Source organism: Macaca mulatta, chromosome 8 (genome assembly GCF_049350105.2).
Source record: "Macaca mulatta isolate MMU2019108-1 chromosome 8, T2T-MMU8v2.0, whole genome shotgun sequence".
Classification (NCBI taxonomy): Eukaryota; Metazoa; Chordata; class Mammalia; order Primates; family Cercopithecidae; genus Macaca; species Macaca mulatta.
The window spans coordinates 110504145-110531209 of record NC_133413.1 but is presented as its reverse complement, the minus strand read 5'-3'; the positions used below and the strand labels follow the sequence as shown (position 1 = coordinate 110531209).

Genomic DNA, 27065 nt, shown 5'->3' with positions numbered 1-27065 from the left:
TTCAGTCTTGTTAAGTATATATACATTGTTGTTGCCCTTCCTACTTTTATTTATCTTGCAAGACCTTATTCATCATTCTTTTCAGCAAGATTTCCCAGAACTTCCTAGTTGGGCTAAAAGTGCTTCTCCTCCATAATACATTAGCATAAATATTTAAAAATCATCTATTGTTAGTCTCTCTTCTTACACTGTAAATTCCTTGAGGGCAGGGCCTATGTCTTAATTTCATCTTTGTGATTCAGTGTCTGACATATAGTAGGTTCTTAATGTTTATTAAATTGTCACAGGTGCCAGAAAAAAAAATTGAGTAAGATATTTATTATCCGTGAAATAGTATTACTTATTATTCAGAAAAGATGTATTGAGAGTTCTAATATTTGTTAGACACTCTTAAAAGCACTGGGATACAGCAAAAAAAAAAAAACAACAACAACAACAAAAAAAAACTATATTATCTGTCCTATCTGTATATAGAAGGCAGGGAGGGTGAAAAAGGGCAAAGAGGAGAAATATGAGAAGAAAAAGAAAAACAATAAGGTTAGAGTGGTAAAAGATAAGAGGAAGATTTATAGAGGAGGAAGGGAGCAAGAAAGAATGGAGAAAAGGGGACAAGTGACAAAGTATGAAAGAAAGGCAAGTGAAAAGGAGACTAACTTGCGAAGTGACCAACAGGAGTTCTAGACCAGCCTGGGCAACATAGCAAGACCCATGTCTCTACAAAAAAAATTAGCTGAGTGTGGTGGTAAATGCCTATAATCCCAGCTACTTGGGAGAATAAGGAGGATCACTTGAGCCCAAGAGTTCAAGGCTGCAGCGAGCTATTATTGTGCCACTGCACTCCAGCCTGGGTGACAGAGCAAGACCCCATCTCCAAAAAAAAAAAAAAAAAGGGGTCAAGAAGAGCAAAGACACACAACGGGGAAAAACATAGGCTCTTCAACTGAAATCAAGCTGTCTAAATCCTGAAAACAAGGCCAAAAAGTCTGGACATAAAGTGCTATTTTTGACTGGTAGATTAATTACCATATTTTTGAGCTCAAGCCAATAAAATGAGAAGGCTGAAAGTTTAAAAAGCAGCATTATAAGTTACAGAATGCATATACCTCAACATTGTTTTTAGATGTTTTAAAATTGTTTTTAACCCCAGAAAAATATAAATAAAATAAAGTAAACAAAAAAACTGGTTCTCCAGAATCTGTGAGATACATATATTTTATATATATATGCACACACACACATATATATACTCATACACACACACATATACACACACACACACACACATATATATATATATATATATATTTTTTTTTTTTTTTTCTTTCTTTATTTTAGGCAGAGTCTAGCTCTGACTCCCAGGCTGGAATACAATGGTGCCATCTTTGCTCACTACAACCTCCACCTCCTGGGTTCAACTGATTCTCATGCCTCAGCCTCCTGAGTAGCTGGGATTACAGGCATGCACCACCACACCTGGCTGATTGTATTTTTAGTAGAGACAGGGTTTCACCATGTTGGCCAGGGTGGTCTCGAACTCCTGACCTTAGGTGATCTGCCCTCCTCGGCCTCCCAAACTGCTGGGATTACAGGCATGAGCCACTCATGCCCAGCCAAAAAATAATTTCTTAAGCAAAATGAAACTGAAGAAACTCTGAGAAAATATAAGTAAATATGTATCTGGTGGAGAGAAAACCTTCCTAACTATAAAAGCTGATGAAAAGATCTTAAAGAATAAAATTAAGAGGATAGCATAAAATTTTTAAAAAATAAAAAACACCACACACAACATTTAAAAGGTAAACAACAAGCTAGAGGAAAATTTACAATATACAGTACAGAACTCTTACAAAACAATGAGAAATACATTAATAGAAAAAATGCAAAAATTAGCTGGGCGCGGTGGCATGTGCCTGTAATCCCAACTACTCGGGAGGCTGAGGTAGGAGAATCACCTGAACCAGGGAGGCACAGGACAGTGATTATTGAAAGAAAGGGGAACAAATGAGGTAAGCCCTACATTTGCTCCAACTCACTGTCTGCAGTTTCCAGGCTGCAGCACAGTTAAAGTACCCAAACAGAACCCTGTGGTCTTGCTGAATTCAGCAGACAAAGTTTAGACGTTAGGGAGACCAAGACTATGAGGTTTCAGGGGAAAAAATATCAGAGAGGAGGAAGCTGTACAGCAAGAGAGCTCTAAAGATAACCTGAACAGCCTTGTATCTATTTGAAAAATTGAATTCACAGTTAAAATCTTTCCTACAAAGAAAACCCCAGGCCTATACAGTGTCAACAGTGAATTGAAAAAATTTAAGAAAGAAATAATACCAATTACATACCAACTTTTTTAGAAAACAGAAGAGGAGACAATACTTCTCAACTCCTTCTATGAGGCCAGCATTACCCTGCTACCAAAACCAGGCAATGGCATTACAGGAAAATAAAACTATTGACCAATATCTCTCATGATCATAGACACAAAAACCCTTCACAGAATTTTAGCAAATCAAATCCAGGAATATATTTGTAAAAGATATATCATGACCAAGTAGAGTTTATCCTGGAATGTAAGGTTGGTATAATATTTGAAAACAATCTACATAATTTACCTTATTAACAGACTACAAAGAAAATCATCTGTTCATCTCAATAAATGCAGAAAAAGCATTTCACAAAATTTAAAACCCATTCATGATAAAAATTCTCATCAAACAAGGAACAGAAGAAAACTTCAACTTGAGAAAGGGCATCTACACAAAATTTAAAGCTCACATTATATTTCATAGTGCAAGTCAAAATGATTTCCCTGTAAGACTGGGAAATAGGCAAGGATATCTGCTCTTACCGCTTCTACTAAACTGGAGGTTCTAGCCAGTTCGATAAGGCAAGTTAAAAAAATAAATAAATAAATGGCAGACTGGAAAAGAAGCAAATCTCTCATTTTTCACAGATGGCATGACCCTGCAGGTAGAAAATCCAATGAATCTACAAAAACATTCCTAGAACTAATCCATGAATTTAACAAAATTGCAGGATATGAAGTCAATATGAAAAAGCAATTAGATAAATATAAACTTGTACAATTAAAAATTGAAATTAAAATTAGGTATCTGGAGTAGTCAAACTTACAGGAACAGCAATAGAATGGTGGTTGCTAGAGGATAGGGGAGTGGGGAAAATGGGGAGTTGTTTAATGAGTATAGCGTTTGTTTTGCAGGATGAAAAAGTTCTGAAGAGTGGTTGCACAACCATGTGAACATGCTTCACACTACTGAACTGTACACTTAAAACTGGTAAAGATAATACATTTCATGTAATATGTATTTCACTATAATGAAAAAAACAAACTTTCATAACTGAGGTGACAGGATGAGCAAAACATTGAAATTACAAAAATATTAACATTTATAATAGCATGAGCTACATGTAATGCTTAGGAATAAGTTTAGCAAAACTATGCAAGAACTATATACTGAAAACTATAAGACATTGCTGTAAAAAAAAAAATTGAAGACTTAAATGAATGGAGAAATATACAATGTTCATGGATCCGAAACCTCAGTATTAAGATGTCAGTTCTTCCAAAATTGATCCATAAATTCAACACAATCCCAATTCAAACACAAGCAAGTTATTTTATAATAAGCAAAAGACCTAAAATAGCCAAAACAACTTTTAAAAAGAACAAAGGTGGAAGACTTGCACTAACTCCAGCCTCTTTTTTTTTCAGCCTTTTATTACAGTAAAATTTCAAGAGTTACTGTAAAACTATTGCAATCAAGAAGGTAATAAAGATGGACATTTAATATAATGAAACATGCTACTGTGGACAGACTGCCTATGGGGTAGCCTTGCTTATCAAGGAGTATAAAATAAATAAATAAATATAAAAATTAAAATAATGAAACAGAATTGAGGGAGTCAGAAATAGACGTGCACATAAGATCAATTGATTATTTTTTTTTTGAGACAGTCTTGCTCTGTCATCTAGACTGGAGTTCAGTGGCACCATCTCAGCTCACTGCAACCTCTGCCTCCTGGGTTCAAGCAATTCTTGTGCCTCAGCCTCCTGAGTAGCTGGGACTACAGGCACATGCCACCATGCTCAGCTAATTTTTGGTATTTAGTAGAGATGGGGTTTTGCCACGTTGGCCAGGCTGGTCTTGAACTCCTGACCTCAGGTGATCCACCCACCTCAGCCTCCCAAAGTGCTGGATTACAGGCGTGAGCCACTGTGCTCAACCCAGTTGATTTTTTTTAAAAAGATTTTTTAGAGATGAGGTCTTGCTGTGTTGTCCAGCCTAGAGTTAAACAGCTATTCACAGGCTTGGTAATAGTGCACCATAGCCTAAAACTCCTGGGCTCAAGTGATCTCCTTGTCTCAGCCTCCACAGAAACTGGGACTACAGGCATGCACCACCACACCCAGCTTTGGTCAACTGAGTTTTGACAATGGTACCAAGAAATTTAAAGACAATATTTTATTAAACGGTGCTTGAATACTTTTTGTTCAAACACCAATATGAAAATTAAAACTGATTATAGACCTAGATATAAGAATTAAAACTATAAACTTTCTAGGAGAAAAATTAGAGGTCCTGGATTAAACAAAGATTTCTTAGATAAAACACAAAAGCCCAAACAATAAAGAAAAGATTTCATCAAAAGTTAAAACTTGTACTCTTCCAAAGATACTGTTAAAAAAAAATGAAAAGAGGCTGGATGTGGCGGCTCACACCTGTAATCCCAGCACTTTGGGAGGCCAAGACGGGCAGATCACCTGAGGTTGGGAGTTTGAGACCAGTCTGACCAACATGGAAAAACCCCATCTCTACTAAAAATACAAAATTAGCTGGGCGTGGTGGCTCATGCCTGTAATTCCAGCTACTCAGGAAGCTGAGGCAGGAGAATTGCTTGAACCTGGGAGGCAGAGGTTGCGATGATCTGAGATTGCGCCATTGCACTCCAGCCTGGGCAACAAGAGCAAAACTCTGTCTCAAAATAAATAAATAAATAAAAGAAAAGATGGCTGGGCATGGTGGCTCATGCCAGTAATCCCAGCACTTTGAGGGGCCAAAGCAGCCCAGGTATTCAAGACTAGCCTGGACAACATAGTGAAGCCCTGTCTCTACAAACAATTAAAAAAAAAAAAAAAAAAGCCAAGCATGGTGGTGCACACCTGTGGTCCCAGCTACTCTGTAGGCAGAAGTGGGAGAATTGCTTGAGTCTGGGAGATCAAGGCTGCAGTGAGTCATGATGGTATCACTGCACTCCAGCCTGGGCAACAGAGCAATGTATCTGATAAAGAACAAGTACTTCATAACTCAATAAGAACACAATGCAATTTTGTTTTTTAATGGGCAAAGGATGTAAAGACACTTCACAATAGAAGTTACATGAAAAGACACTCAATGTCATTAGTCATTAGAGATACGCAAATTAAAACCACAATGAGATACCTGGTAGAGTGGCTAAAACTAACAAAACTGACAATACTATGTGCTGACCAGGATATAAAGCAGGTGGAAATTTTATATATTGCTGTCAGGATTGCACAATGGTACAGCCACTTTGGAAAACATTTTGGCAGTTGAAACATAGTATATTTAGGGCTCAGTATTATCTAGGTTTTAGGCATCCACTGGGGGTCTTATCAAAGGTAAGTGGGTAAACAAACTGTAGGATATTCATACAATTCAATACTACTCAGCAACTCAGAGGAATGAACTATAGACACAAGCAACCACATAGATGAATCTCAGAAGCATTATGTAAGTGAAAGAAGACACACAGGAACGACAACATACTGTATGATTACATTTATACACAAGTCTAGAAAAGGCAAAACTATGCTGACAGTTCAGTGGTTGCCAAAGCCCAGGCAGTGGGGTCTGCACTGACCACAAATGGGCAAGAGAAAAGTTTTAGTGGTGATGGAAATGTTCGGTATCATATACATTTGTCAAAACTCAGTGAAATGTACACTATAAAGGTGGTAATTTTTATGGAATATAAATTTTACCTCAATAAAGCTGATTAAAAGAAATCTGTAAATATTTAAGAAATTTAAGTGACAGATCCATGAAAGATAACTCAACTTTACTAGTAATCAAAAAATATACTACAATAGTCCTCCCCTTATCTGTAATTTTGCCTTCTGTGGTTTCAGTTACCCACAGTCAACTGCAGTCCAAAAATAGGTGAGTACAATACAGTAAGATATTTTGAGAGAAAGAGAGCTCATATACACATAACTCTTACAACAGTATGTTGTTATAATTGTTCTGTTTTTTTAGTTATTGTTCATCTTTTACTGTGCCTAATTTATAAGTTAAATTTTATCATAGACATGCATATAGAGGAAAAAACATGGTATATTTAGGCTTCAGTACTATCTGCAGTTTTAGGCATCTACTGGGGGTCTTGGAAAGTATGCCCCAAAGATAAGAAGGGACTATGGTACTACCATTTTTTCAACTATTTAATTGACTAAAAATGATTACAGTATCCAATAAAGAGTACCTAAAAATGGGCATTTTTTTTTTAAATAAAGAAACCAGGTCTCTCTGTATTGTCTAGGCTGGCCCCAAACTCTTGGGTTCAAGCAATCCTCCCTGAGTAACTGGGACTATAGGCACACACCACTGCACCTGGCTTGGGCATTCTTATACACTGTTGGGGTTGATGTATGAAGGTACAACTTTTCTGAGAACATACGTTTGAAAAGCCTTAAAAACATTCAAACCCTTTGATCAAACAATTTAAATTTTTTCTCTCTCTCTTGCTTTTCGTTGTTAGACAGGGTCTCACTCTGTCACCCAGGCCAGAGTGCAATGACACCATCACAGCTCACGGCAGCCTCAATCTCTCAGGATAAAGCGATCCTCCTGTCTCAGCCTCCTGAATGGCTGGGACTACAGGCACATGTCACCATGTCCAGCTAAGTTTTGTATTTTTGTAGAGACAGCTCTGACTATGTTGCCCAGGCTGGTCTCCTGGCCTGAAGTGATCCTTCTGACTCAGCCGCCCAAAGTACTGGGATTACAGGTGGTGTGAGCAACCACACCTGACCAAGCAATTTGAATTCTAATAATTTATCCTGAGGAAATAATCAGGGAGGTGCAAAAAATAGGCCAGGCATGGTGGCTCATGCCTGTAATCCCAGCACTTTGGGAGGCCGAGGTGGGCGGATCACCTGAGATCAGGAGTTCGAGAACTCTGGCCAACATGGTGAAACCCCATCTCTACTAAAAATACAAAAATTAGCCAGGCATGGTGGCATGTGCCTGTAATCCCAGCTACTGGGGAGGCTGAGGCAGGAGAATCATTTGAACCTGGGAGGCAGAGGTTGCAGTGAGCCGAGGTCACACCACTGCACTCCAGCCTAGGCGACAAAGCGAGACTCCATCTCAAAAAAAAAAAAAAAATTACAAATAAACATGTTTATTCAGCACTATTTATTGAAGATGATTAAATTATAGGTTTTTTAATAGGATGGAATATTATTCAGCTAATTTAAATGCACACATGTATGGACGTGCACACACACACACATTTGCAATGTTCCCCTGGGTGTAAAAAGCGACCAATCCTGCCTAATTGACACTAGAAGCCCTTTATGGACAAACAAGAAGCCTAGGATTTCAGATAAGTAAACACATATACAATGTCTCAACAATATCTGTGGAAAATTGGTATTACTCTATACCTTTATATCATCATCAATTTTTTCCCATTCTTCAGCTGTAAAACTGGCTGCTGTTGCTGCTGGTTTATCTTTCCTCAAAGCTCTACTTTCAGGGGCCAAGGCTTCAAGGTGCTTTTCACAAAATTCTGTAAGTTCAGGATAATATCCTTCCTCGCCAGACCTTAAAAAGAAATAAATAAGTTTTAGAGTTAGCACCTTATTTAGGATCATCTAGACCAGTGGTTTGCAGGCTGGGTTCCATGGAGCCCTAACGTTCTGTGGAGATCTCAAGGGCTGCTTCCCAGTCTCTTTCCTCAACCCGCACAGTCTCAATTTTTACCCATTAATCTACGGAACGATACAATGAAGAAAAAAAAGGAACTCCAAAGGAACCAATTTTCATCATACACTTTAAAAACTGGATAAGGGTGACTGGGGCGGGGTGGTCCCCAGCACCGTGGAGGCAGTGGGGCTGCTCCGCGGAGTTGGCGTGGGTTCTGGGTTCATCCCGGCACCACCACGTGAATGGGTTCCTTTAAGATCACTCTGAGGTCTGACCTGCGGCTGGCATAAAAAGTACTCTGTTCCTGAAAGTACACCTTTCACAGCAGTCTTATAGTTTGCAACAGAAGAATTTCAGAATTTCAAGTTCCTGCTCCAAGAAGTGCAATTATTATCAATGATGGAATATTAATATATCCCGTACAGACTGCTGGAAATGTTTTTCTAAAACATGGTTCAGAACTGCGAATTATTCCTAGAGTCGTGATGGAAGTTGTTAATATTGCCTGCTTGGAACATACAATTACCTTTCAGAATAAATATTGGTATTTTTTGTTGCCGTAAAATTGAAATCAGGCATTTAACGCACGATGAAAACACCAAGAGTCAATGAATAATAAGACTCATCTGTCCCTTTTTGTTGTCTGTACTCTTCATGTGAAGAGGGAATGCATATGAATTAAGCGTAATAGTGTCACAGAACATTGCTACCTCACACACAAACAGGTAGTTCATTTGGGGTAAATGGATTATCCAACTATTTTATAACTGGGCATTTCTGATAATTTTTTGGAAAACATTTGAAACATTAAAATTTACTGAATCTTACATATTTGTCTGAGTTAAAAATATAAAAAGAATTATGGATCATGGATGGCAATTTGTTTGATAGCATCTGGTTTGCAGACTCATAGTTTGATTTTTAATTAAATATATAGCTTATGATGAAGTCAATAAACATATCAATGAATAGTTAACTATATTAAATTTTTATCAGGCTGGGCGCTGTAGCTCAGGCCTGTATTCCTAGCACTTTGGGAGGCCGAGGCAGGCGGATCACTCGAGGTCAGGAGTTCGAGAACAGCCTGGCCAACATGGCGAAACGGACTCTCTACTAAAAGTACAAAAATTAGCCAGGCAAGGCAGCGAGCGCCTGTAATCCTAGCTACGTGGGAGGCTGAGGCAGGAGAATCGCTTGACCCAGAAGGCAGAGGTTGCAGTGAGCCAAGATCACGCCACTGTACTCCAGTCTGGGTGACAGGGAGAGACTCTGTCCCAAAAAAAAAAAAAAAAATTGTCATTTACTTTTTTTTTTTTTTTTTTTTTTGAGACGGAGTCTCGCTGTGTCACCCAGGCTGGAGTGCAGTGGCCGGATCTCAGCTCACTGCAAGCTCTGCCTCCCGGGTTTTTACGCCATTCTCCTGCCTCAGCCTCCCGAGTAGCCGGGACTACAGGCGCCCGCCACCTCGCCCGGCTAGTTTTTTGTATTTTTTAGTAGAGACGGGGTTTCACCGTGTTAGCCAGGATGGTCTCGAACTCCTGACCTCGTGATCCGCCCGTCTCGGCCTCCCAAAGTGCTGGGATTACAGGCTTGAGCCACCGCGCCCAGCCCATTTACTTTTTTTTAAGTTTCAAATCTCATGTATCATATAAATTTCAGTTTAATATCAACCAAAGAAACAAAACTTTAGCAAAAATGGAATATTTTCTCTTCAACATATGTATGTTCATATGTTCATTTTGTACATGATATTAAACTCATAAAGTCAGTATTAGAGACTGGCAGAAAGATAATTTGGACTTCCTTTTCAACAAAGATTTTCTGTTCATAGTTAAATTTTTTTTTTTTCAAAGAGGTAGGAAGAAAATGGCAGATAAACAGCTTAAACAAAACACCCTGAAATTCAACCACTCAAGGAACAGAATTCTTTCCTTAGAGAGTTAAATGGAGACATCTGTTCCTTTTATTTTAAGGAAAATCAGTCTTTTCCCATTCTTTTGTAGGTCTGTTCATTCTTACATTTCTAGAAAAATATAAAATTTCATTTCCCACTTTGGGAGGCCGAGGCGGGCGGATCACAAGGTCAGGAGATCGAGACCACGGTGAAACCCCGTCTCTACTAAAAATACAAAAAATTAGCCGGGCGAGGTTGTGGGCACCTGTAGTCCCAGCTACTCGGGAGGCTGAGCCGGGAGAATGGCTGGAACCCGGGAGGCAGAGCTTGCAGTGAACCGAGATCGGGCCACTGCACTCCAGCCTGGGCGACAGAGCGAGACTCCGTCTCAAAAAAAAAAAAAAAAAAAAAAAAAAAAAAAAAAAAAAAAATTTCATTTCCAAATTAAATTTTAAAAAACAATTCCAAGTTCAATATATTATCACTGAATTAGGCTATTCATAGAATTTCATGGAACCAACATTATTATAACTGTAGCTTTCCAACTGTTTCATCCAATAAACTTTTCATTTTTATTTATCCATCCTTGACCAAGTATACATGATAATATTCTGCTAAAAAAGGGAAAACCATTGATATTACTGATTTTTCACTTTCCATCAGCGTCTGGCTGGGGACCAACAGGGAAGACAGGAAGCTAAAGGTGATGAAAGAGAAAAAGGAAAGAACCCAGCGATAAGGAATAGGGATAGAGGAAATAAAGAACCACCACAGAGCAAAAGGAATTCTAGATTCCTGGAAAGTAGCTCATGCTCCACAAGTGTCTTCTGCAATAGAACTCTGGTCTCTAAATGAAAATAGCTTAAGAGATCCAAAGAGGCCCCGGCACTTTGGGAGGCCAAAGCAGGAGGATTGCTCAAGTCCAGGAGTTTGACATCAGCCTCGACAACATAGTGAGATCCAGTCTTAAAAAAAACACACACACAAAAAAAAAAAGAAGAAAGAAAGAAAGAGAGAGAGAGAGAGAGAAAGAGAGAGGGAGGAAGGAAGGAAGGAAGGAAGGAAGGAAGGAAGGAAGGAAGGAAGGAAGGAAGGAAGGAAGGATAAAAGAAAAGAAATCCAAAAGAGGTGTCACAGGTTGGTACTCCTCAGGACAGTGTTCTTGAAGTGGGTTCCTTGAACACCTGCATATCAATCAGCCAGCTCCACTGGTAAATCATATGTTCCCTGGCCCTACCCCAGATTTTTTGAAGCAGAATTGCTGGGAATAGGGTCCTCAAATATGCATTTTTAACAATCACATTTGATGTATATTCAGTGGGACAGTCACTAGGATGGGGCTCTACCCTGAAAAGGTCCTGATTCCCTGCCTTCTGGTATTACCTTCAGGCCTCCCCGCCACCCTCCATGTGATCAGCGTGTGGTGGGTCACCCTCCTTTGTTGTCAGGTGATATGAAGTGGGAAAGTGCCACCAGCCTAGGTTGGTGAGATAAGCTTACCTCCTAATAGCTTTTTTTTTTTTTTTTTTTTTTTTAAATTTTTTGAGACTGTCACCCAGGCTGGAGTGCAGTGGCACAACCAGGGATCACTATAGCCTCCAAGGCCAAAGCAATCCTCCCACCTCAGCCTTCTGAGTAGCTGGGATTACAGGTCGAGATAATTTTTGTACTTTTTGTAGAGACAGGATTTTACCCTGTTGCTCAGGCTGGTCTTGAACTCCTGAGCTCAAATGATCCACCTGCTTCGGCCTCCCAAAATGCTAGTGTTGCAGGCATGAGCCATCACACCCCACCCTAATGGCTGCTTTCACAACTACTTTACCTTCTCCTAGAAAATGTAGAGAAGCCAAGAAAAATGCCCTCCTGGATACTAATTAGCCTAAGTCTCATGCTGGCAGTAGACCTAGGTGAAACTCTCCAAACTAACCATAGGATCAAAACCACTATTTTGGGACCTACCATGCATGGGCAAAAACAACAATCTCAATATTTGAGAATTTTCTTCAGTATTTCTTGTGGGCGGCAAGCCACCCAGGTGCTGAGGCAAGAGACCAACAGCACGAGCTGTTCCAGTGTAATAAAATATATAAAATAAAAATAGTTATACTAGATATAGATCATAGATATGATTATATATATCATTAATCATTAGTTTGTAGCAATTACTCTTTATTCCAATATTATAATACTCCTCATTTTACAATCATAACCTAGGAAAAACCAGGCCATACAGAGATTGGAGCTGAGGGGACATAGTGAGAAGTGACCAGAAGACAAGAGTGCGAGCCTTCTGTTATGCCCTGGCAGGGCCGCCAGAGGGCTCCTTGCTCTAGCGGTAATGCCAGCGTCTGGGAAGATGCCTGTTGCCAAGCGGACTGTGGTTTAGCGGTAGCGTCAGTGTCAAGGAAGAACACCCGATACTTAGCAGACCGGGAAAGGGAGTCTCCCTTTCCCCAGGGGAGTTTATAGAGAAGACTCTACTCCTCCACTTCTTGTGGAGGGCACCTCTTGTGGAGGGCCTGACATCAGTTATCCGGAGGCCTAACCATCTCCCTGTGATGCTGTGCTTCAGTGGTCACGCTCCTAGTCCGCCTTCATGTTCCGTCCTGTACACCTGGCTCTGCCTTTTAGATAGCAGTAGCAAATTAGTGAAAGTACTAAAAGTCTCTGATAGCAGAAATAAAGACGTAAGCTGTCTCTCTCTCTCCCCTCCCTTTCTCTCTGTCTCGGCTGCCAGGCAGGGAAAGGCCCCCTGTCCAGTGGACATGTGACCCACGTGACCTTACCTATCATTGGAGATGGCTCACACTCCTTACCCTGCCCCTTTGTCTTGTATCTAATAAATATCAGTGCAGCCTGGCATTCGGGGCCACTACTGGTCTCTGCGTCTTGGTGGTAGTGGTCCCCCGGGCCCAGCTGCCTTTTCTTTTATCTCTTTGTCTTGTGTCTTTATTTCTACAATCTCTCGTCTCCACACACGGGGAGAAAAACCCACTGACCCTGTGGGGCTGGACCCTACAATTTCTAACGTAGCTTTTACCTTTAGAAGGCAACAACAGGATAATTAAAACGGTCATACTAAAACATGAAATGATTTTAAATGCTTACCTGAGCACGCAAAGAATTTTTTCCAGATGTTTAACATCTGAACATTTTTCAATGTATTTGAAATCCAGATGTTCAATGGGAATTTTAAATGTTTTTGTTGTTCCAAAGCCCCACAATGATGGATAATCTTTGGTGGTCATAGCTGAAATACAATATTTAAAAGTTATTAATCTAATGTATAAATAATACTCAATTTGGATAGTAGTAACCATGTAGGTACTTGTTTGTATTTTTTGAAGTTTTTAAATTTTTTTGTGGAGACAGGGTCTCCCTATGTTGCCCAGGCTGGTCTCTAACTTCTGGCCTCAAGCAATCCTCCTGCTTCAGGCTCCCAAAGTGCTGGCATTACCAGCATGAGCCATTGTACCTGTCCCACCTAGGTGTTCCTGGACCAAACTGAAGGTTGGCCTGCTAGTTTTTGTGGCCCAATAATGAGATGCAGATGAATTGAGGAGGAAGAGAGTATTTATTTCTGCAACTGGTTACAGGGAGAAGGCCTGGAAATTATCGCCAGACCAACTCAAAATTACAAAGTTTTCCAGAGCTTATATACCTTCTAAGCTATATGTCCATGTGTAAGTGTGCATTCATCTAAAGACATAAGTGATTAACTTCTTTTAATGTATAACTAAGGTCTGAGTCCTGAAGACCTTCCTCTGGGGTCTCAGTAAATTTACTTAATTTAAATGGGTCCAGGTGCTGGGGCGATTACCCTTATCTTGTCTCCTGCTAAATTACGGAGGTTTGGGGAGTTCCTTCAGACCCCCCATAAACTTATTTGTGGAGGTCTGGGGAGTTTCTTCAGACCCACAATAAAACTTGTTTAATCCTAAATGGGTCCTGTTAAAAATTCCTTTGCTATTTTGTCATGCTTTAAGGCCCAGGGAAGGCCTAGGCAAAACTCTTGGTGAGCTTTTGTTACATCCCAGCCTTTGTCTAAGGGCACTGGCTTCTAATATTTAACTTAACCCCTCAGTCAGTACTGAAACCGTTGTTATGGAGGCCTGTGTTAGTGAGACCTGGCCTGCCACATAGGTACTTCTGTATAAAAGGAGGTGGAGTGTTTTGTTTGTTTTTGTTTTTGAGATGGTGTCACTCTGTCACCCAGGCTGAAATGCAGTGGTGCAATCGTGGGCCACTGCAGCCTGACCTTCTGGACTCGGTGATCCTTCCACCTCAGACTCCTGAGTAGCTGGGACTACAGGCACGTGCCACCACTCCCAGCTAATTTCTCTTAGTTTTTTTGTAGAGATGGGGTTTCACCATGTTCCCCAGGCTGGTCTCGCACTCCTGGGCTCAAGTGATCCTCCTGCCTTGGCCTCCCAAAGTGCTGGGATTACAGGTGTCAGCCATCACACCCAGCCCTTCTAGGTACTTCTGTAGGAAAAGAAGGTAGAGGGTTTTTTCCATGGAGGAAGTCTACTAATTTTGAATTCTCTGTCCCTGATAACAACAGTTAACATTTATGGAGTTAAATTACTATGGGCCATACATGGATTACCTCACTTAATCTTTACTTAAGCGAAGCTGGAATACAATGACAGAGGAGGTTGTGGTGCCAAAACTGCTTTTTAAGATTTTTTTAATGTTAATTTTGAATGACCTTCTGTTTAGCTGTCTGTTAACATCCCATTCTTTGTGATTCACTACAAACATAAATAATAACATCCTTTCTGTAACTTGCCTTAACACAATCCTTTTTCCCACCCCCTGCCTCCTTCTCCCCGCCACACAATGAACTATGTTCTAAGGGCACTAAGGGCACTCTGTACATACCTCTCTCTCTCTCTTTTTTTTTTTTTTTTTGAGATAGAGTCTTGCTCTGTCACCCAGGCTGGAGTGCAGTGACACAATCCCGGCTTACTGCCACCTCCTCCTCCTGGGTTCAAGCGATTCTCCTGCTTCAGCCTCTCGAGTAGCTGGCATTACAGGTGTGGGCCACCACGCCCAACTAATTTTTGTATTTTTAGTAGAGATAGGTGGTCTTGAACTCTTGACCTCAAGTAATCTGCCTGCCTTGGCCTCCCAAAGTGCTGGGATCACAGGCGTGAGCCACCGTGCCGGGCTCTGTACTTACCTCTCTCAGCGCACATATTTGAATTATGTTTATTTGCCTTCCCTTCTAGATTGTGAAAGAGCTTACTTTATTTATCCTCATAGCTCCAGGGCTAACATAATAAGTAGTGCCTATACCCCTTCAGAAACATTCACTAAATTTAATTGAATTGGGAATAAGGAGGCCTTAGAGAAGTTTACTTTAAAGATACTGCTGCTAATGATAATGATAATAATAATAGCAACAAATATATAGTTATTAATGTATGCTAGGCACCATTCTCAGTACTTTACATATATTACTTCATTTAATCCCTCAATTACTGTATCGGGTAGATTTTATTTTAAGTGATGTTAGTAATAACAGTTAACATTTATGGAGCTAAATTACCATGTGCCATAGATGACCTCACCTAATCTTCAAAACCTCTCTCATAAAGGATATTAATAATTATTCCTATTTTATAAATGAGCAAGTCGACAAGTGAACTAAGGATAAGAGTCTCAGTAGGCTAACTACAGAGCCTACATACTTAACCACTGTACCAGTGATTTTCAAACGGCAGGTAGCAACCCATAAATAAATTTAGTGAGTTGCAATTAACATTGTTTTATAATGAGATGGAATACAATAAAAAATGGACTACCTGACATATAATATTAAAGTAAATATTGCTTTATAAAAACTTTTACTTCATGTCTACATAAATGGAAATTATGTGTTTATATAAATGCACGAGGTTATCAAGTAAACTATATTTCTTATTGTGGGTCACTGTCAAAGGTTTTAAAAAAACCCACTGTACTTGGGCAATAATTTTAAAAACAAGAAGTAGCAATGGGTCTAATTCATAGAAATATTTCTTTCAACCCTCTGGGAGTCTGTTTATATATCAGACCTCTGCAGAAAAGGATGACACTGTCCACTTCTCCAAATTCCTGCCGGCTTTGACTTAGGTATAAGATATAGACGACAGTTCTTAGGCTTCAGGATGAGACCTAGCTGATAAATTAGATGTGGCTTTCACCTCATACTTGCAGGGCCTATTGATGAATGGCTCCCATGACAAGGATAACCTTAAGGGTAGAAGTTACAGGAAAGCAAGATGAAGAACTTGTAAATTATTAATGCTGCCCAGAACAGAATGGGTTGCCTTAGGAGGATTTTTCCAAAGAATGGGGGATCTATGGTGGGAGAGATGTAAGCATCTAATGGGATTAAAATAGATTACCTTGAATTGAAGGTATTTTGCAACCCCTGAGATTTTATGATTTCAATAAAATGTGATTAAAAACACATGAAATGATAGAGCCATCTCTTACCTAATCAAATGAATTTCATTCTGAACACCGTTTTAACATTTCTGAGAATTTTTTTTTTAAAGACTAATCAAGTGCAGTAGTGAGAAGGGGAGAAAGAGTACAACAAGGAGTTGGATCTATAACTGAACAATTAAGTGAGAGAATTCACTACCTTTGGACCAAGTCTCTCTGAGAATCCTTTTTGAAAATTACCATTTTTTTTCCTTTTCTTTCTGTAGGATACACCTCAAGACTACTGAATATCCATCTCAAGTTCCAAAAACCAAGTTATACAATACTTTAGAACTCTTCCACCTCTGTTTGCAAAGTCTGTCTCTGATTGGGAAAACCTTCGGTCCCAGCTGGATTTACAGCTTAGTAATACCTCCAGTTCAAACTGCTGGGGCGTGCTAACGCGAAAAGCTGGGTCTCTCCCACCGAGGCACCCTCTTTCCTGCATCCACAGGGCCGAGCGCCCCCTGCAGTCGGGGACCGAAAAGAAACGGCATCCTGCCGCCGTGGCAACGGTTTCTATGTACAGCGGCGCCAGGACCCGCCGGGAGCCGGGAGCCCCACGGCCCAGCCGCAACGGTCTCAGTTGGCTCCCCAGTCCCTGGCTTGGGTCACCAGGGCTGACTGCGATAGTGGACCCGGGAACTCCAGCGTTGCCACCGCGCCCCGACACCCGCCACCGTCCCCCGCGGCCTGGAAAGCCCCGTGTGTTCCCCGGCCCTGAAGGACGTCCACCCCATGGCTCCCTTTCCCTCGCGGCCCACCGCCCCTTCGCCTCCCCGCCTCGACCTCTCACCCCTGCTCCGGGAAGTAAGGACTGAGATGCGACAGGTCTTCTATTCCCGGCCGGCAGGTACACACAGGCACTCACCTGGTTCTCAGCGCGCCGCCTCGGAGAGGTCGCGGCCGCCGCACCGACTCTAGCTGCGCTACAGGTGCTAAGGGAGGGGCTGGTCGCCCGGCCCGAGCCAAAGGCGACAGGCTGACGGCCGGGGCGGGGACTAGGCCTCTGCCACGCCCCGACCTGCTGTCCGGCAGATCTGCCCACCGGCCCCATGTTCACCTTCCCCGCCTTCACTGGCAGAGGGCCATTTGGGCATAAGACTTGGTGTGAGATGTCCCCTTACTCTCGTTTGAGTTTCAATTTGTTGTAGAGAGTTAAAACGCTGGAATCGGCTGGGCCCAGAGGGCTCAGGCCTGTAATCCTAGCACTTTGGGAGGCCGAGGCAGGAGGATGGCTTGAGGCCAGGAGTTCGAGACCAGCCGGGGCAACACAGTGAGAGCCTGCCTCTACAATATATATATGAATATATATAAAATATATAAATATTTTATTTATATATATAAATAATTTTTAAAATTTTTTATTGTATTCATGTATTTAATTTTTTGGGGACAGAGTCTCGCTCTGTTGCCCAGGCTGGAGTGCAGTGTCGTGATCTTGGCTCACTGCAACCTCTGCCTCCCGGGTTCAAGCGATTCTCATGCCTCAGCCCCCCAAGTAGCTAGGATTACAGATGCCCGCCACCACGCCCGGCTAATTTTTTTGCATTTTTAGTAGAGATGGAGTTCACCATGTTGGCCAGGCTGGTCTTGAACTCCTGACCTCAAGTGATCTGCCAGCCTTGGCCTCCCAAAGTGCTAGGATTACAGGCGTAAGCCACCACACCTGGCCCATAAATAAAATATATTTTTAAATGCTGTTAGTGGTCTGTTATCCTGGACTGCTATATTCCCTGCTAAGTAAATTGATTACTCCTATTTAACTATAAAAATGTAATTAAAATTTCAGAGTGCACTGCAACCAAGATTTACTTACTTCTTCCTCTTTAAACAAAAGAGTAAATGAAAGACAAGATTCCCTCTTCCTTTTCATGCATTCCACATTTTCTGAGTGCTGGTTATGAGTCAGGCACCATACTCAGCACAGGGATGAAAAGGTGAATAAGACAAAATACTAATACAACTCAGATGAGTAAAACAATAGAGGTTACTTGTCAGGAAATTTACTTCAGTTTTATAATTTCAAATAGTTAAAATAGATCATGAAGATCAAAGTTCATTTACAGTGCCTGGCAGTTCTGTAAATTTATTTCTCTTTCCCTTTTGCACTTAAATTAGAGATCTGCAGTCTGCTACCAAGCACTGTTAGTGGCAAAAATTCTAATGCTTGGCAGGACATGGTGGCTTATGCCTGTAATTCCAGCACTTTGGGAGGCCAAGGCAGGCAGATTGCTTGAGCCCAGGAGTTCAGACCAGCCTGTGCAATATAGTGAGAGGCTTGCTCTATAAAATAAATTTTAAAATTTTAAAAAAAAGATCACTTTAGTCTTCATAGAGATAAAAGAAGGTATCATCCAAGAAACAAGGAGATAAGGCGAGGCCTGGTAAGGTCACTTAGCCAAGTAACAAGGGGTGGCGCGGGTGTTTGGACCCAAAGCCTTACACCAAAGCCCATATTGTTTACTAAGCTCTTAATTACTAACCAATCCATCAGTAAGTCCCATTGGCTCAATCTCAAAATGTAACCCACAGGCAGATACTTCTCACCACCTCCACAACTACAGCCCTGGCCCAACCACCATTATCACTAACTTTTAACTATTACAGATGGTCTGTTGTTTCTTTGTTGCCACCTGTCCTATATAGTCTATTCTCACACAACAGCCTGGTGATTCTTCACATCAGACCAGGTCACCCTCCTGCTTACTGTCCCAATGGCTTCACATCACAACACCCTAAGTGAGCTGGCCTCTGCCCATCTCTGGAACTTCATCTCCTTCCATTATCCCTCCTGTCATGAAGTTGGAGTCACATGGGCCTCATTCTGAAGTGGGAACAAGATTAAGCTCACTTTCCACCCCAGGGCTTTTACATGGAGTGTTTTCCCTGTTTCAATAATGTTCTTTCTCATTCTTCAGTCCACTTTGTTCAAATAACCACTCCACCTAAACTTATTACACAGAACTTATTCTAAGGAAGGGTGAGGACATGTGTGTATTATGTATGATGAGGCAACTTGTCACCCAAGCTGGAGTGCAGTGGTGCAATCTTGACTCACTGCAACCTCCACTTCCTGGGTTCAAGCGATTTTCATGCCTCAGCCTCCCAATTAGCTGGAATTACAGGCATGTACCACCACACCCAGGTAATTTCTGTATTTTTAGTATAGACAGGGTTTCACCATGTTGGCCAGACTGGTCTTGAACTCCTGAGCTCAAGCGATCTTCCCGCCTTGGCCTCCCAAAGTGCTAGGATTACAAGTGTGAACCACTGGCCGGGCGCGGTGGCTCACGCCTGTAATTCCAGCACTTAGGAAGGCCGAGACGGGCGGATCACGAGGTCAGGAAATCGAGACCAGCCTGACTAACACGGTGAAACCCCGTCTCTACCAAAAAAAATACAAAAAACTAGCCGGGAGAGGTGGCGGGCGCCTGTAGTCCCAGTTACTCGGGAGGCGGAGGCAGGAGAATGGCGTGAACCCGGGAGGCGGAGCTTGCAGTGAGCTGAGATCCGGCCACTGCACTCCAGCCTGGGTGACAGAGCGAGACTCTGTCTCAAAAAAAAAAAAAAAAAAAAAAAAAAACAAGTGTGAACCACCACTCCTGGCTTCATTTCTGATTTCATTTTTGAATTTTTCGTAACTCCAATTTCTTAAGATAGCTATCTTAAAGCACTTTATCTCTATACTCCCTAAGATTATTTATAATCATAATTCTTTCAGTTTGATAATAAAGCTGAAGTTAAAAGAAATAAAGTGAATTGGCCAGTCATTGAGGGGCAGGGCTGAATTTGAACAAATTTCCATTCAGTACTTTTCCCATGGACAAAGATGTGCTTTTCAGTGTGTCCAGTCAGCAAGCAGTTTATAGGGTACCAAGTGATGTGCTAACATCAAGCTCAAGCTTACTAATTTTCATATTGACAGAGCACTATTCAAAAGAATATTTTTAAAGCAATTTTATATCAGTTTTTTCCTTGAAACTGTCTAGGTAGGTAAGAGGTAAAATTTCTTCTAGTTAATAGATGAAGGGAGCACAAAAAGGTAAGTGGCTGACCGAAAGCAGTCTGAAATACTTTTTGCATTAAGTTCTTCTGTCCAGTTAACCAGATTGACAATATTTAATTAAACTACTGATATGCAAAGGACTTAGTCTAAAATTAGAAGAGTTAAGAGAAGTGTATTATCCCATAAGTTGGGGTTTATCTGCTTAGGGAACTGTCATAAAGAAATAACATGTATTGGGACTCCCATATCTAAAAAGTTCAGGAAGTAATATATTAGAATTATAAAATTATGAAACCTCAATTTCATTACCAGCCTGGGCAATGTAGTGAGACCTCATCTCTACTAAAAATCAAAAGAATCAGCCAGCATGGTGGTACGTGCTTGCTGGCTATTCAGGAAGCTGAAGTGAGAGGATTATGTAAGCCTGGGAGATGGAGGCTGTAGTAAGCTATGATCATGCCACTGCACTCCAGTCTGGACAACAGAGGGAGACACTGTCTTAAAAAAAAAAAAAAAAAAAAAAAAAATCTGAGCATGGCAGTATTTCATATAGCATGTAATAAATTTATAGAATTTAATATATGAAGATGGTAGTAAAAATACAGGTTTTTTTTTTTTTTTTTTTTTTTTACAAAATATCATGGACAATATTTTGAATGTCAAAGACAGACATAGCTATTAATAAAGTTGGAATACATCTAATCTTTAAAATGCACATCAGGCTGGCCAACATGACATTCCACAACCATGGAATCCTTGAACAGAATAGCATGTAGGTGTGACCATTAATTCTACATCCCAAAGATCAGGTTAAAGACTTAAACATTTATCCAATAATTCAGTGTAAACCAATGCTCCCCTCCCCAGCCCTTGACTCAGGGTGTTGCTCTGTCCATCAGGCTGGAGTGCAGCAGCACGATTATGGCTCACTGTAGCCTCAAACTCTTGGGCTCAAGTGATCCTCCCATCTCAGCCTCCCGAGTCACTGCCTGTTCTTTTTATATCCTAAAAGTAGAACTGTTGACCTTAATGCGTGATTACACCTGGGAAACTGCACTTGGCTTAATAGCCTGCTTATTCACTTTGCTTGGGGTTGATTTTGCCTTACAGAAAACAAAGTTTCCCTTCATAATTCTGAGATTTAAAAGAGAGTCAAACATTATATGAAAATACAGAAAGGCCTACACCTAGTAATAAATGAAAAACTGAACTCAAGGTGATGTATGCGTATTGACAACAAGCAAAATGGTATACTCCATATCAAATGACACAGTGACACGGACAGTGGTTTCCAATAAATTTATTTAATCAGAACTTCAGAGGGTTCTAGAAACCTGCATTTTTAACAAGGACTGCAGATGATTCTAGGTTTTGATTAAAAGTATGGTTTGGGGAAGCAACTTTACCCTTTATTGTACGTCAGATTACATATACAATAAAACAAAAAGTAATGTAATGGAACAAAAAATTGCTTTATACAGAATATTAGTAGATACCCAAATACAATATGGTCTTAAAAATAAAATCATATGTATATATAGTTGTATTCCTAAGTACAGTAGTGCCCCCCTCATCCAAAGTTTCCCTTTCTGTGGTTTCAGTTACCTGTAGTCAGCCACATTCTAAAATAGGTGAGTACTGTAAAAGAAGATATTTTGAGAGCAAGAGAGACCAACCACATTCACATAACTTTTATTACAGTATGTTAGCATTGTCCTATTACATTGTTATTAATCTCTTGCTATGCTTAATTTATACATTATACTTTAACATATATATATCTCTCTCACACATATATCATAGTATATATAGAAAAAAACAGTGTATAAAGGTTTGGTACTATCTGAGGTTTCAGGAGTTCACTGGGGGCCTTGGAATGTATCCCCCAAAGATAAGAGAGAACTACAGTATGCAAAATCGAAATACAACAATCAGAAACGTTAAGACAGCGAATCCAAGTATAAGTGAAGACACTCCTCTGAATTCCCAGGTTTCATCGAGCATCAAAAACAACCACTGTATTAATTTTAGTTAAGGACAAAAACGGTACTTAAACATTATTAAAATTGAAGATTTCAGTCACTTTCTCTTTGCAATAAGCTGGTTATTTAACTTAAAATACAAAAAAGAATGGAATTCACTATTTACTATGATAACTGGTTTTTAAATAAACTAAAAACACTTTCAATTTTTATCACCACCTTTTCCATAAAATGTATCGAAAAACACTAAAGCAGGCCAGGCCCGGTGGCTCATGCCTGTAATCCCAGCACTTTGGGAGGCTGAGGCGGGCAGATCATGAGGTCTGGAGATGGAGACCATCATGGCTAACACGGTGAAACCCTGTCTTTACTAAAAAATACAAAAAATCAGCCAGGCATGGTGGCGGGCACCTGTAGTCCCAGCAACTCGGGAGGCTGAGGCAGAAGAATGGCGTGAACCCGGGAGGCAGAGCTTGCAGTGAGCCGAGATCACACCACTGTACTCCAGCCTGGGCGACAGAGTGAGACTCCGTCTCAAAAAAAAAAAAAAACACTAAAGCAATGTTAAAGGTGATAATCTGTCGATTTAAAAAAAATGTGTTAGTTATAGCATAACAATTTACTCAGTATTTTCTTTTTCCACATAGGATCACACTATGTTGCCCAGGCTGGTCTTGAACTTCTGTAGCCTCCCAAAGTGCTAGGATTATAGGTGTGAGCCACCATGCTGGGCCTACTCTCAATGTTTGAACAATTTGTATGCTCAACTTTTTCCATTAGGTAGTATATGCAATATTTGTATTTCTTCTTGTGAACTTTAGCTTGTCCATAAAATCAAGCTCAAGAATGAATACTTATACAAATGTAGTCATGCATCCATAATGACGTTTTGGTCAAAGATGGATCACATATAAACAGTGGTCGCATAAGATGATGCTACATTTTTGCTGTACCTTTTCTATGCTCAGATATACAAAAACATTGTATTACAACTATCTATAGTATTCAGTACAATAACACGCTGTACATGTGTGTAGCCTAGCAGCAATAAGCTATGCCATATAGACTAGATGTGTATGTATAGTAGGATATACGGTCTAGGTTTCTGTAGGAATGATGAAATTGCTTAAGGACACAATTCTCAGAATGTATCCCTATCATTCATCTTTATCAACCCCAGCATTATTCATTTCCTCCTACCTTATATTTAGAAAGCACAGTTAAAAGGATACATCTTTTAGTCCTTTTCTTGTACATTATTCTGTATCCACATTCTCTGCATCTGATTGGATCCCTAGATTTTATTTCATTTTCTGTGTGACATTCTAGAATTAAAAAAAAAAAAAAAATTTACTCAATGCCTAAAAGGAAAATATTACAGACAAATTATCTTAACTACATTTTTCACCTAAAGCAATTCAAAACACTAAAATATACTCAATCTCAAGGATGTGCTGCTATTATTAAATGTATTAGGTAGGAAAGAAAAGGGTTGTAGGCCATGCATATTTCCAGGAGAGAGAATGAAATCTCAATGAGTTTTGATTTTTTCTGTTAGTAAACGGAAGACCAAGGACGAACCCAGGTCTACTGACCTCAAGGAGATTTTTTTTTATGGTTGCTAAAGTGTTCTACTTTATAACTTTGAAGACCAGTAACTCATTTAAGCAAAGAATAAATGTAACAATTTCAAAAAAACTTAAATATTCTTACTTTATGTAAGTGTTACTCTTACCTCCACAGATATATATCATTGGTTGCTGCTTTGGAGGTTGAACGTCCTTCTGGGTGTCCATTGTTAGCCCCTGAAATCACAGACTCAAATACTGAATATCTCAAAAGGGCTTCTCACAAGTCCATCTGGGCCCATTTTTCTCAGGAAAAGCTAAAAAGATCCCAATTCCTAATCTGCTCCTTTCCCCAAATCCTATAGGTCTCAAGCACGAAATGCATACACACAAGTATTGAGCGTTTACCCGAAACTGGACATAATAACTACTCCATACATGATAGGCCATTATAATCTTCGTAACAATGCTCGGAGACATCACTCTTATTTTATAGATGAAGCGACCGATATTTAGACACGTTAATTTCCGCAGGATCACTCAGCTACTAAAAGTCAAAGGGATACAGATCTGACTGTAAAGCTCGCGTCTTCGTTTAACACAAGTTCTATTTTTCCCAAACTCTAGTAGAAGTTAGCCAAAAAAAAATTATATCCCTCAACAGGGGAACAGGCTAACCGAAGGAAAGAACAATGAAATAACTCCTATTGGCTAAACATCTAAACTAAAAGAAAATAGGGAAAAGAACGATAGCATGGACTGTATCCCCAGGCACTCTCAACTCTACCCCCATACCGGACCTTTTTACTCCAGGTGTCTTTCCAGTTTTGGCCCAGATATCCACCACAAACCCCAATCCGCCAATTCGCTACCTACACAGCACCGAAAAACTTCCCACTCCGCGTTTCCAAATACAACCCTCTCGTCTAGGCGTCAAGACCAACTTCCGGCGCTGGTACATGACGCACAGTGGAGTCTCTGTCTCTCTCTCTCTCTCTCTCTCTCTTTCTCCCCGCCTCTTCCGCCCCAGGCGTGGCCCGAGAGTCCGGATTGCGCAAAGGCGGTAAAGCAGGGGCTTTCTGTTAGATTTTACGGGTGTAAGTGCCTGTTTGTTCCCCAGCTATTTTAATTTTGCAGGAAAGCACAGCATTGTAACAGTTATGCAAGTACAAGGCGGTGTGTGTTTCTGACTAATGTAGTGGTACAAAGTAACACTTTTCCAGAAGCGTAGATGGTTAGGAGAAAAACCGAGATGACACTTTTCATGAAGTACTAGGCTAGCCGTTATTCGGACGAACGTAATAGAATCGACTACACCAATGATTTTCACGTGGAAAACACTTTTCCACATTGGTTTTAAAAATGGATACCTGTAGTGTGGCAGTGGGGCAGCTGCCGCTTATCCTTCTCTTGATTTTGTTTTTGCTTTCTGGCCCTTTCTCTTATAGGCTACTGAGAGGTGACAACGTGCCAGCAGACCTCGCTCGCTCTCCGCGCCTCCTCGGCCTCTGCGTTCGCTCTGGCCACGCTGGAAGTGCCCTTCAGCACGCGGCTGCGCTGTGGGGGCCCCTCTCTGGGGCTGGCCGAGGCCGTAGCCGGCTCCGTCTGCTCGCTGGGAGGTGAGGGAGAGGCGCGGGCGGGAGCCGGGGCTGCGCGGGGCGCTCGCGGTCCGGCGCAGTTTCCGGGCGGGCGCGGCCTGCCGGCGCCTGTTGGGCTTGATCTGGGGAAGTGCCCCCTCTAGGCTGCCGGAGTGCCCGGGACTAGGTGCTGCAAAGTCCCGCGGCCAGTGCCAGTGAGAAGTGAAGCCGCCTGGGCTTCTGGGACGAGTGGGGACTTGGAGAACTTTTCTGTATGTCTAAAGGATTGTAAGCACACCAATCAGCACTCTGTGTCTAGCTAAAGGTTTGTAAACGCACCAATCAGCGCTCTATGTCTAGCTAATCCGGTGGGGACTTTGAGAACTTTTCTGTCTAGCTAAAGGACTGTAAACGCATCAATCAGTGTTCTGTGTCTAGCTAAAGGTTTGTAAATGCACCAATCAGCACTCTAAAATGGACCAATCAGCAGGATGTGGGTGGGGCCAGATAAGGGAATAAAAGGCCGGTGGAGCCAGCAGAGGCAACAGGGTTGGGGACCCTTAGCATGCTGGAGAAGCTTTGTTCTTTTGCTCTTGGCAATAAACGTTAATGCTGCTCACTGGGTCCCAGCTGCCTTTATGAGCTGTAACACTCACTGCAAAGGTCTGCAGCTTCACTCCTGAAGCCAGTGAGACCACAAACCCACCAGAAGGGATGAGTAACTCCAGACAGGAGGAACAAACAACTCCAGATGGGCCACCTTTGTGAACTGTAACACCACAAAGGTCTGCAGCTTCACTCCTGAGGCCAGTGAGACCATGAAGGAACCAACGACTGGAAGGAACGAACAACTCGAGACACACTGTCTTTAAGAACTGTAACACTCACTGCCCGGGTCCAAGGCTTCATTCTGAAAGTCAGCAAGACAAGAACCGACCAATTCTGGACACACTACTGTTACATCCTTTGCCGAATCCGTTTACTTGTTTTAAAGCAAAGGCTAGCGTGATGGTAGCTACATGAACAACTCCCACTTAAATCTGAGAGATTTTGGTAGCTTTTGTTGTCTACTCTCCCTCCCTCCGTTCTATGTATTCCACCATAGAACAACAAAACACTCTGCTCAGTGGAGGTGTGTTCTTTCACATACCAAAATTTCAATATGATGGATCAGTTGGGTTCAGAACGTTTACGTTGGTTTCCCTTTTTTGCAGAAGATATTTTACTTAGTAGGGTGAAGAAAATGAAGCTACCTAAAAGAATTAAAAAACAACTTGTTAATAACTATTTTAAAGTTAATGAAAGAAGTAGGCACTCTTTCCCCCAACACGCAATATGTCTGATATTTTATTAAGCAGGTTATACTCCTTTCGGGCTCTCCATCCAGAAATCTGAGAGCTTTGAGCTTCAGCTTTCACTTCCAGAAGTTCAAACTCCTTCTGTTGCATCTCCCCAGACCAGCTTGAGGGATTTAAGTTGATCTTTCCCAGGAAGATGCCATTTAAAAACCTTTCAGGGGAACAAGTAGTTCCTGGCTTCTTTCTTCACAGACAGGCTTACAGAGCATAAATATTTTAACCATTAGTACTGT

General features: G+C 41.1%; 2 protein-coding genes and 1 long non-coding RNA gene across 7 annotated transcripts in view; 1 reads left to right on the top strand and 2 right to left on the bottom strand.

Annotated features, from left to right (window-relative positions):
• The window catches only part of SPAG1 (sperm associated antigen 1), an 80722-nt gene extending 63445 nt beyond the window's left edge, over positions 1–17277 (bottom strand). For all 3 annotated transcript variants that reach the window (XM_015145786.3, XM_077943914.1, XM_077943915.1), the window contains exons 1-3: positions 17210–17277; positions 12970–13111; positions 7706–7865 (exon numbers count right to left, since the gene is read on the bottom strand). In XM_015145786.3, the coding sequence (XP_015001272.3) occupies positions 7706–7865; positions 12970–13109 (300 nt within the window). In that variant the 5' untranslated portion in view covers positions 13110–13111; positions 17210–17277. The remainder of the gene's footprint in view (positions 1–7705; positions 7866–12969; positions 13112–17209) is intronic.
• A 4354-nt stretch (positions 17278–21631) lies between these two features.
• Positions 21632–25406, bottom strand: POLR2K (RNA polymerase II, I and III subunit K). Of its 3 annotated transcripts, none has more exons than XM_028852798.2 (4): positions 25268–25406; positions 24065–24134; positions 23562–23654; positions 21632–22363 (listed from the first exon to the last, which is right to left on the bottom strand). In XM_028852798.2, exons 2-4 carry the CDS (start codon positions 24123–24125, stop codon positions 22341–22343), a joined length of 177 nt encoding a protein of 58 aa, XP_028708631.1. In that variant the 5' UTR covers positions 24126–24134; positions 25268–25406; the 3' UTR covers positions 21632–22340. The 3 variants fall into 3 exon arrangements, with proteins under 3 accessions (XP_028708631.1, XP_015001282.1, XP_015001281.1); XM_015145796.3 differs by lacking the exon at positions 25268–25406 and adding an exon at positions 24698–24845; XM_015145795.3 differs by lacking the exon at positions 25268–25406 and adding an exon at positions 24774–24845.
• LOC144330829 (uncharacterized) lies at positions 24914–26093 on the top strand. The gene is made up of 2 exons (XR_013397379.1): positions 24914–24994; positions 25346–26093. It is a non-coding gene; the product is annotated as an uncharacterized LOC144330829 (long non-coding RNA).
• The last annotated feature ends 972 nt before the right edge of the window (positions 26094–27065 follow it).